The sequence below is a fragment of the Rosa chinensis genome, chromosome 2, assembly GCF_002994745.2.
Source record: "Rosa chinensis cultivar Old Blush chromosome 2, RchiOBHm-V2, whole genome shotgun sequence".
NCBI lineage: Eukaryota > Viridiplantae > Streptophyta > Magnoliopsida > Rosales > Rosaceae > Rosa > Rosa chinensis.
In genome coordinates this window covers 19,813,313-19,825,227 of record NC_037089.1, presented here as the reverse complement: position 1 = coordinate 19,825,227, position 11,915 = coordinate 19,813,313, and the positions used below count along the sequence as shown (strand labels likewise).

The following is an 11,915-nucleotide window of genomic DNA, read 5'->3' as shown; positions in this document are numbered from 1 at the left end:
ATAAGCAAACCTAAAATTTGCAGAAAAAACCCTAAAATCGATCTAGGATTAAACCCAATCGAAACCCTAAACTAAAAAACGATTGAAACCCTAAATTGCTTACCAATATCCTAATTAAAAACAGCTCTGTTGTTGCTGGGGAGGTCCACTAATCCGTTCGCGAAAGATGAAGTAGAGGCTAAGAAGAAGAAGGAGAGACCAAGAAGAATCGAGAGAGTGAGAAGATGAAGGAGAGAGGAGAGAGTGAGAATCGAGATCTGAGAGAGCTGATTGAGTGAGAAGGAGAGAGGCTGGTGTTCAAGTTTTCCAGTTTCGTAGGTTCTAGATCGAGCTGAGTGAGCAAGAGAGAGCGCGGGAGCTGGTGTTGGAGTGAGAAGGAAAGAAAATGATTTAATTGCGAGGGATCTATGTAAAAAAGCACAAGTCAAAATAACTTCAAAAATTTTAAAATAAGCTCCACACTCAGACGACATTTAAATGTTGTTTAAATGTCACAACAATTTCTAGTCAACTAGAGTCGGCTATTTGAGAGGGAAAAGTACCTTATCAAATTTTAGGTAATCCCTCCACATTTGAGATAGGAAATCATCATCTTTTACGACAATAGAAATGTGTTGTCTGAATGCTGACTATTTTTTCAAATTGAAGGAGTATGGTTTTAGTCTATATTCAGACAACAACAACAAAATTATGTTGTCTGAAAAACTCAGACGACAGAAAAAAATTCTTATGTCGTCTGAAGTGTGTCGTTTGAAGCACATTTTGGCATAGTGCTAGTTGCGGCGCCACGGGTCAACGTCTCATCCTCCACTTCCTTCCTTCAGCGCGTCGCCTTTTCCACTTGTGTAGATGACGTCACCCACATTATCAGTTGCGCCGAGCTGGCAGATGGGTTGGCTGGGTCAAGAAAATGTCAGGCCGTTGACTTTTTTCTTGGCTTCGGTCAAGAAAGGGTGGATTTTGCCTAGTCAGAAGCCCATCGCTGGAAGCTTGTTTTTCTCTTCCATGGTCACCACCTCAGCTTTTCTTAGCTGGTGACCAGTTAAGAAGCAACCGGTGGAGTTGCTCTTATGGCCTCAGGCTTTGTTCTCCATGCATATATTTTTTTCTTTTCAGAAAAACTGGGGTGGGCTGCAGCGCAACCCAGCCCCACCCTCGTTCCATGCATGTCTGCGGGTAACTGTGGGAGATAAATATTTGGGTTCTTATCATTTACATAGTTTAATATTGTGGCAGACCCAAGTAAGGAAAGCTCATGAAAACTTTTATTTTTATGTTGGGGAATACTAGATACACACGTACTCTCCATATGGGTCTAACAACATAGTGCCACGTGTTATGTGCCAGCATAAATAAATTAGTTCTTTTAATTCATTTTTATATTTTTATTTTAATTAACTTTATTTTTTTTTTCAGACACATACTTATATTGGTATCTAATAAGTCTTTATATTCTGATAAATCAATTTTACCCTCTCATTTGTCACGATTATGTGTATATGTTAAACAAGTGAAATAGAAAAAAACAAAAGGTGTCATTTGCTCTATGAAATGATACTATTACAAAAGTGTGTCTAATAGGAGGGTGGTTGTAGCCAAATTTGCTGCAAATTTGGTTTTTTTTTTAGGTTTGAGGAAGGGCGGCAGCAAATTTGGTTGTTTGGTGAACCACATTCTTTCTTTTGTTTTTTTTTTTTTGCTGATTAGTTATATTCTAAATAAAATCAATGTAATTTGCTGGAAATTATTAAATTCAATGTCATGACATGTAAGCCGCTAATTCAGATGCCACATCATTTGATATTGATTTTTTGTATAATTTTTTAGGATCTGTAACACAGCTCTTTGGCAAATAACAGTTGCTAGCATTCATGTGCCAACATTACGTTTAAAAAGTCAGAAAACATGTTATATTGTAAAGTGATTTTTTTTTTTGTTTTTTGTTTTTTGTGATAATTTGTTCAAAATAAATCTCGTTCTATTCAGATATTAGTGCATAGAATAGTTATTGAATCTTTTTTTGAGACTTGAGAATCTTCTTTTGGATTGCCATAGTCGCATTTACCTATTCATCATAAATCTTATGTATATGAGGCTATGATTCTGCTATATAGCCTTAGCTCAACTACTGCAAGTATCAGTTTTAATTAGTCCAACTGACTATCGCCATCTCCTCATTCATCCCCTCGGCACGCCGTGTCACTCACCTAGATTGAAAAAGCAGGCTTGAAAATTGTAATGGTCTCGATCATCACGATACTATACAATGAGCTAGGTTCAAATGTGTGATACTACGTGTAACGTACACTTGAATATTTGTAGTTATATAACTAACTGAATTGAAAATGAGGAGTGAAAATGAAAATAACCCACACTCTACGTTTTTTATTTTTTGATATCTTAAATTTTGTGTTTATGTAAATATAAAATTTTTGAGTGTGTGAATTATAAATTTAGGAGTGTGAATTTTATTTTCCTTGAAAATTATTAACTACGTTATATAAGGAAAGAATCTATTGAAAGAAAAAAAGCGAGAAGGTTAGGGGTTTGTTTTACTTGTTTGTATCAACGAGAAATCATCACCATTTCATTTAACTAAGATATGAGTGCATGAACCCGACTGGTCTTTCTTTAATTTGGATGATTTGGTTGTATTAAAGTAACCAAGTAAATTATAAGTAATGTACTAGTTTTCTAACAATGTATAAAATTAGTCAATTAATTGAATATTTTCATATAATTGAACATGAACGTGCCATGCACTATAGAGATGATCATGTAGTAGAATCGAAAAATCATAGGGTACTAGAATTTCTATGTGCGCCAATCATTATAGTTACGTGGTCATTAGTCGGTGGTCGGTAGGCCTATAAATAATAAATATATATATATATATATACACACACACACACATACAGGCGGGTTCTGAAGCGGACGTCCGCACTTCGCTAAAGTGCAGACGCCGGTGCTGCAGCCCAGTTCAGGCGTCGACGGCGGCGCGAATCGGAAGGAGGCCGGAAGCATCCCAGAAGGCTTCTGGGCACCATTCGAGGTCGGAGGAGGTCGGGGTTGTCGGTTTCTGGGCAGCCACCTCACCTGCAACTGCAGGTTCTGTGGAGCACCTGAAAACCCGTCGCCGGCGACTCCACTCGACCGCAAACCCCTCCGCGCGCACGACCCCTGGCCTCCCTCCGGCAAGCCGCGCCGCGCCGTCGTGGCCTGAGTTGGGCTGTAGCGCCGTCGTCCGCACTTTAGCGAAAGTGCGGACGTCCTTTTTGGAACGCGTCCGTATATATATATATATATATATATATATATATATATATATATATATATATATATTGGAACGCGTCCGTATATATATATATATATCCATGAATATATTGTATCTGGCAATTTTTTTTTTCTGTTTCTTTTTCGTCAAAGATACAAATTCCTTGGAAAAGAATTGGACTCTTTTGTTTGTAACATTATCTTTTGGATCTTACATACCGTAGAGTTTCATGTATATAAAAAAAGGAAAAGAAGAAAAAGAAAAATAGAGATAGAGCTACTTAGTATAATATTTATACATGTAATTAGAGCTACTTAGTATTACTGTTCAAAATAGAGGTTGTACTGATCATAGAGTATAGACTATAACTTTGAAATGATTTAACATTAATTACGTATACAAGATTCTTCATCTTAATTAGTAAACTGAAGATACGTAACCTTAATCCGGGATGTGAGACAACATTCCAACATTGTTTATTGGGATTCTAGTATGATTGTTGTATAACGTGTTTGAAAATTATCTCATAACCTTATTATTTTCATAATTGTTTGAAGTATCAGTCTTTTAATACCATCATAAACTTAATTTTGAACTTCGTCGTATAAAATTTCAGTTTACCTTATAATATTTTCAAAAGATAAACTAATAATAGCAAACTACATATACCCATTTGATAGGATTTCAAAATACAAAAAACTCCACAATATTTGGTTTTGAACATTTAAGGACAAAAGTTTACACTTAAGAGCATTTTTAGTAATACTAGCCATTTTTGAGTCAAATTTTAGCTAAAGTAGCTAAAAAGTTATTTTAGCTAGCCACTTTAGAATTACGTCTGCATCAATGCTCTCTATTTTAGCTAGTTTTGAATTTTTATTATTTTTTAAATGAAGATTAAATAGTTTAAATGTATTTATAAATTACATAAAATAACTTAAAAGGAATGTTTTAAATTATAGAGAGCCTCATCCCACTCTCTATATTTAGGAGCGAGATAGCTAAAAGTTATAATAGAGAGTCACTTAGGAGTCTGGTGCAACTGCGAAAATAGATAAAAAGCTAAACATGCTCTCCAAAATAGCTAATGAGATAAAATAGAGAGTCTGCTAAAGATGCTCTGGACAGTATGCTCTCCACTTGCCACATGTCATGAGTTAATTTACTTTTTTACCCTTAACTACTTATTTTGACTTGTAATCCCTTTATAAAGATTAAATCTTACAAATAAGGACAATATGCTCTCTATTTGCCACATGTCATGAGTTAATTTATTTTTTTACCTTTAACTACTCCTTTTGACTTCTAGTCCTTTTATATTACTTTTTTTTTTTTCTGAGAATAATCCATTTATGTTACTTTTTTTCCCCTGAGAATAATCCGTTTATGTTACTTTTTTCCCCCCTTAACTACTCCTTTTGACTTCTAATCCCTTTATATTACTTTTTATTCTTTTTCTGAGAATAATCCCTTTATGTTACTTTTTTTTCTTAGAATAATCTGTTTATATTACTTTTTTTTTTTTTTTCTAAGAATAATCCATTTATGTTACTTCTCAAAAGGCAAAAAAAAAAATCTTTCTTCTACACGTTGCTAAGAGAAAGAATCTCAGACCTCACTCTCCTACTACTCTCATCTCATCGCCTAATCCTACTATTGCACTCGTCCAATCCTGCTATTGCACTCGCTGTACTCATACTCGTCAAGTTCTGCTATTGCACTTGTACTCGTGTCTAGTTCTGCTACTGCACTCATCATCGCCTAATCCTGCTACTGCACTCGCTGCACTCATACTCGTGTTCTGCTACTGCACTCGTCATCGCCTAATCCTACTACTACACCCGTCCAATCTGCTACTGCACTCGCTGCACTCATACTCGTCCAGTTCTGGTACTGCACTTGTACTCGTGTTCTGCTACTGCACTCGTCATCCCCTAATCCTGTTACTGCACCCGTCCAATCTCGCTACTGCACTTGCTGCACTCATACTCGTCCAGTTTTGCTACTGCACTTGTACTCTTGTCCTGCTACTGCACTTGTCATCGCTTAATCCTGCTACTGCACTCGTCCAATCTCGCTACTGCACTCACTGCACTCATACTCGTCTAGTGCTGCTACTGCACTTGTCATCGCTTAATCCTGCTACTACACTCGTCCAATCCTGCTACTGCACTCGCTGCACTCATACTCGTCTAGTTCTGCTACTGTACTTTTTCCTATGTGCCGGAGCTTTTCTTCTCACTGGTTTTGTTCGATTATTTCTTGTGTCATCACCCTTTTGCACCTCCACACAGTAGCCAATTTGAACCATAAACAATGAATATCATATCATTAACATAAATCATAAACTATAAAGTAGCAGATCAATTCAATTTGAACATTAGCAGATCATATTATTGACAGTAGCCGATCATATCAAAGTAAATCACAGAACCTTAATGATACTAAATTCATGAATTTGCTCCTCATGTATATCAAAGTAAACTACAGAACCTTTGTTACTCCCCGAATCAAATTTTTCATGTTTAGTTGTTATTAAACGAGGAATGACGATTTTCTATACAATTTATTTAAGTTTCGATATTTTAGGGGGTCCTAAAAGTTGACTTTTTGACTGGGTCAAAATTTGAATTTTTTTTCATGAAAGTTGTAGAGGATGTTAAACCGAGCTCGTGCATATTTAATTCGTAAAAATCGGACTTCGCATGCAAAAGTTATAATCGAAATACGAAATTTACTGTTTATGGTAATTAAGAAAGTTACTATGGGTATGTCAGAAACCTTCCCAGCCACTTTTCTCTCTCTTCTTCCCGGTTCTCTCTCTCTTCCTCTCTCTCCCCTGCGTCGACCCTCTCCCGTTTTTCCTTGATTTCTCCGGCATCCGGCAACCAAATGGTGCGCCACCACCCATAAAAGAACCTTCTCTTTCTCCTCTACACGTTGGTACCCGTGGGTCACGGCGATTTGACTAGAAAACCATCAATTTTGGCCAAAACCGTCACTGTAGCAGTTATGTTCTCCGGCCAAATTCTCCATTTTCCGGCCACTTTCGGAAGTGAAATCGGTCCTATTAGGAGCGCTTCGAGTCACTGATCATCTTCCCTCAAAGCTTCTAGCTGAAATTCTCACTGTGGAAGGAGAATTTGAAGGATTTCCAAATCTGTGAGTTTGGAAATTGATGAAACTTGGTTTAGATTTGGGTATTGGACAGTGGCAGTGCCGTAAATTATTATGAAACTCCGGTATTTTAGTCATTTGCCATTAAAATTGGGAATCAGGCTTGATTCATTTGGCTTTTGGGCCTGGGCTCATGTCCTTATTTATATAAATCTTTTTGCAAGTAGGTTTTCTGTGTTTACATTTTTGATCATGTGCTACTATGTAATTTTCTAAACTAATAATTACCTTACTCATGAAGAAATCAAGAAAACAAATTACATATGTACGTTATAGTCATTTGAATGAATGAAGTTACCATGTCACCTGTATGCTTATGCAGTAGCTCTTAAAATTCATCAAGCAGATTAGTTTTTTTGGGCTAATTCTGCATTTCTTGCCCTTTTGAGTGTTTAATGAAATCTCATTATGATAAAAAAAAAAAAAATTTTAAAAAGAAAAGCCTACAAGCAGATTAACAAGATAATATAATTTCAGCAGCAAGTGCTGAATGTAAACTATAACGTAAATTAATTGGATATATATAGTTTGCGTGTTGGCTTTTTCTTATTGAGAAATTAAAGCATCGAAATCTCAGCCATCCTTATGCTTGTTGTATAGGACAAACTAACTTAAACAATTAACACGAAACAAATATGAATGATGATTCAATTCTCAAAAAAAAAAAAAAGAATGATGATTCAGCACACACACACATACATACATATATATATATATCAGCCGCCACTGATATTCCCAGGGCTGCTTCAACTCAATTATTTCCTATAAGTTAATTGATATAACGGAGCTTCTGAATTTTCGTTGATATAAATACAGAATCCAGCAATTCCAAATTTCTTGTAGTCTTGTTCTTATCACACTTACTTTACTCTTTGTAAATTAATTCTGACCCGGCCTGACTTAAACTGAATCTTTGAAAAGGTCTCTGCCCTCAAACTTTTTTCAGTCCCTCCTAATTACAGAAGCTACCTCCTGTCGACCTGTCCCTTATTATATATACCAGCAACTAAATAAATAAATAGTTTAAAATAACCAGACCGAGTCACTCTTCCTCAGCCAACACTTTCAACACTAACCAATAATATTAGCCTTCATATATATGAACCCCTAACCACATAATACCCAATACCATTAGAGATTCCCTTATATGCTCGTTGTATAAACCCATGCCATCTACAAATCTCCTCCACAATCATATACTATATATATCCCCTTATTAAGGGTTCCAATCATTAATTTTTCTGTTTTATGGAAGCTTGATATACGTTTGAACTATTTCCCGGAAACTTGGATGATCCTGGTGGACGGAACCGAAAATTTATGAGGTTTTGTTGTTACAATTACACGATGAGCAACGCGATCAAGAGTAGCAAAGGAAGCAGATTCAGCAGGTTCATGAAGGCGCCTATAAGAGTTTTGATTAAGGCGAGGGATTTCTACATCAAGAGCATGACCGAGTGCTCCACTCGATTCGACTATGGTGGCATGGCCATGGGCTGCCCTACCGCCCAAGTCCCAAGTGCTTTGCCAAGAAGCTTCAGCACCAGCTCCGTCAAGTCGTCAAGCAGCAGCAACAATGATGATTACAGAGAGCTCATGAGGGCTGCTTCTGCTAGAAGCACTTTCGCCTATAACAAAAATATGGAGGATCTTGGGAGAAAGCAGCAGATCATCAATAGTACCGGAGCCAATAATGCGATGATGAATCGTAGTCGCAGCGTTGGAATTGGAAGGATTGATGAAGACAAGGCTTGCGAATTTGGTGAAGAAGATGTCAACAAGAATATGTATCCAAGAAGCAGAAGCTCTGCTGTTGCTAGGAGAACAACGTTCTAATCATATGGTATTATATATCTAGAAGTCAATTATCTCTTTGTTTAATTTATCCTTTTCTTTTTTCAAGTCATTTTTAGGTCGATTGAATGGAAGTTGGTCAGTTATTTAGTTCAAAAGATTTTGAAGTAAATTCAATATATGTTACGTGAAGTTGTATGAATGGAAATGTTCGGTCGAGAGGGAATGAAGATTTGAAAGCTTTAGGTGTACCGTAACTATTGTCTCATAATTTTTATTTGTTAAAATTGGAATTTTGATTTATGGTACCTGACATTGTGATATATACCTATATAGAATTCCAATATTTACTTCAGTTCTTTCGTGCTGACCCAATTTGTAGTTAGAAATGTGATTTCTCTAAAATCAACTATTCATTTTAAAAATCATCCACTATATGTTCAAAAGGCAGGTCAGATCATGTCTTGATTACCCCCTATATACTCCATAGCTATTGTTTACCAACTCATCAGTTGAATTAGCCAAAGCCTTCATTCTTTTGGAACCATGAAAATAGGAAAGCAAAAACCAAATGCATGTGGTTGGTGCAACGTCTTATTCCAATTAATTCTTCACGAAAGTATGTTAGATTGGATTGGTGGGGTGTTCTCACTAAAGTCGTCACTATATAATGATATGCTAATTATAACCAAGTTGATATAGTAATGGTCTAATGGAGGAGCCACTACAACATACATAGATAGATGGTCGGCACAATATATCGTCCCTATCAATGTGAAATTGGATATATCTTTTCAATCACGCGTCGCACTACGACAATATTTTGCATGGTGGAGCTAGCAAAGTTTGGATGATGATAAATAGATGCCGTACAAAACAAGCAATTCATAAGAATAAGCAGATATACAGGGATCTGGTATCTGTATCGGTCTCAATTAATAACCTACCAAATGAAGGACTTTAGTGCCATTCAAGTCAAATAGTCCTTTGTGGATCATGAGTGTGTGTACATCATTTCATGTATACATCAGTAGACTTGAGATTCAAATTGAGTTTCAATTCATAGAGTTTAATATTCTTCAACAAATCACCATATTTATGAAGTTCAAAATACTTCTCCTCCACCAAACCATTTTTTCTTTTTTCCTTAGAGAAAAGAGACAAAATTTATTGATCGTATATTAGTCCAGTCCAGAGGCGAATTCAAGGGGGGTCGAGCCTAGGCATCGGCCTAACCTTGAAACTTAAGATAAGTTATGGAAGTCTCTTTGGTCTTAGGGTTCTGCAGAATTCTTTTATGAAGGAGGGCAAGAGGCTGGGGTTGGGGACGATACTCTGCATATCCTTTCTGTTTCTTCTCTTCAATAAAGACGCCGCCTGGTAGTTTGAAATCTTTAATTAGAGATAAGAGTCATAATTAGATTTAAATACAATTAAATATAAATAACACTAAAAACTGTTCACACTCTATGAGTGTGGAAAAGTGGATGGTCACCCGTCTAGAAATAAGTAGTTAGTTTCTAAAAATAATAAATTTTCTTATTAATTATTTATTTAAGTTTTGACTTTTTTATCTCTGACAATTAGAAAGATATATAAAGTTATTTAATATTTTAGGGGTATAAAAGTAAAAAAAATTCAATTATGGTGAGTAGGCACTCTTTTCTTAAATATAGTATAAATAATACTTGTCAAAGATATAACAAAGTACATGTGACATCAGCATCACTATTCTACACTAAGTTTAGAGAATTGTGTATTTCTTTAAAATTTTTTGTTTAAACTTTTTTCTTTTTAAGATAACATAATATTTCTACTTTTATAAACTATAAACTATACTTCTCTCTTCACCCCTTGATAATTTTTCTTTTTGTTTTTCATAATTTTGTTTTAGTAAGTGATATCTATTTGTACTTCAATTTTCATGTATGTAATTGCTACAAATTTAAAAGTTTATAACTCCAATTAAAATATCAGAAAATTTTCTTTGAAAACAAATTAAAAAGAAGTCTATTAATAATCTTGCCTTACTTGAGAAAAATTTCTGGATCTGCCACTACGTCCATAAGTATACAAATGTTAAGCAAACTACGAACAAATGTCACTCAGGATATATTATAACAATTTTACGTGTCTGTACTAGTGAATCTTCAACAGCCAGTGTACTCTATTGTATGTACTGCAGTAAAAAAAATTAAGGGTTAATTCATGTTTACCCAGAAATCACATGTATTGTGCCCACTTGCACCAACAAGTTTGTATTGTGCCAATTTACACACATCTTAGAGGAAAAGACCTATAGGGGTAGTCTTATATAAACTAGTGCCTAATATGTCCTATGCTGACTTTTGGGATTAACATTTGCTTTTTCTTAGGAAAACTTGTTCAAACTCTTGAAAAAAAACAAAACTAGCCTTCAACATGCCCAAGTTTTTCACCTAACGGCACCCTGCCTAGCGGTTACTTTAACAGGCGGAATCACTGCTGCTTGTTTCTATATTAAGCTGACGCAATTTTTTCTAAGAAACAAAAAGTTCAAGCCTAAAAAATAGTACAGGAATAGAGGTAGAAACAGATATAAACATCTTAAGCATCAAACTAAAATAAAATGACAAGGTGGATGAGCAATCTGAAATTATTTATTCAAACATAATTACGTACTAAAATTTAGAGCCTCATTCTCAGGTAAACAGCTAAAAATCTGTTTAGCTATCCATGAGAATGATTACATATACTTACTTGAAGGAAAGCACACTACTTCACACTAGACAGGAAGGGAAGAACACATTACTACTATAGCTTTCTTACTTCTTGAGAGAAGACTCTTCTGCTCAATTTTCTAATCTATGAAGGTTTTTGATGGAGGAAGTTTTTTCGATTCCGTTTTTCGATGCCGACAAATGAAACTAAGGCTCCTTATATAGGGAGCGGAACTCAAACCGAAATTCAAAACATAAAAATGTACAGAACAACTCCATGATTTTCTGCTTTTGTGAGTGCTCCTGATGATGGAGGTCGGTTGGCAAAAGCAGATTCCTTTAGGTGAAATGTTTTTCACCTGCTTTCTTTTTGAAAAGTAAAGCAGCTTTTGGGAAAAGTCTAAAGTTGCTTTCGGTGCTTTCTACACCTGCTGCTTCACATGTTCTTGTCCGTTTCTGAGTTGTGGCCAAAGACAAAGGAGTTGTTGTCCATCCCAGCCATTCTGGCAGTAGTTGCATTATCTTCGACATCTGTATCAACATACATCTTGTAGTGGTTCTTGCTTTCAAGCTTTTCAACCCATTATAGGCATGCCAGTGTCGAGTCTATCTCTTTTCTCGTGAGAGAGAGGAAGAGGTCGCTGCTGATTACGTCAGGATGATCGTAAGCAGTGATTATTATTTTTTCTCCTGCTGCCAGGAAGGTATTTCTTGTATCTTCTTCGTTGATCTTTTTAATATATTCTAGAGACATGGCCTTCATCCATGGAATGCTTGAATTTGGCTGGCCATTGTATCCAACACAGGCAGGCTGTAGATATCTTCTTTGAATGATCCTTACATAATGATATGGAGAAATATATTCAACTTCCCCATTTCCCTTTTGAATCCATTCTGGAGGGGTGGATCGGAACTTTAGCCTCAACATGCAGTCATTTTTTCTGACATTTTTGACTGTGTTGACAATGATG

At 35.8% G+C, this 11,915-nt stretch overlaps 1 protein-coding gene across 1 annotated transcript; it reads left to right on the top strand.

The window, feature by feature from the left end:
* The first annotated feature begins 7,484 nt into the window (after positions 1-7,484).
* On the top strand, positions 7,485-8,520 carry LOC112188154. The gene has a single exon (XM_024327202.2). The coding sequence runs from the start codon at positions 7,772-7,774 to the stop codon at positions 8,285-8,287; it is 516 nt and encodes a 171-aa protein (XP_024182970.1). The 5' UTR covers positions 7,485-7,771; the 3' UTR covers positions 8,288-8,520.
* Positions 8,521-11,915: the final 3,395 nt, after the last annotated feature.

Excerpts from the sequence above, each read along its gene's own strand:
- LOC112188154 (XM_024327202.2), top strand. The coding sequence starts at position 7,772 with ATGAGGTTTTGTTGTTACAATTACACGATGAGCAACGCGATCAAGAGT.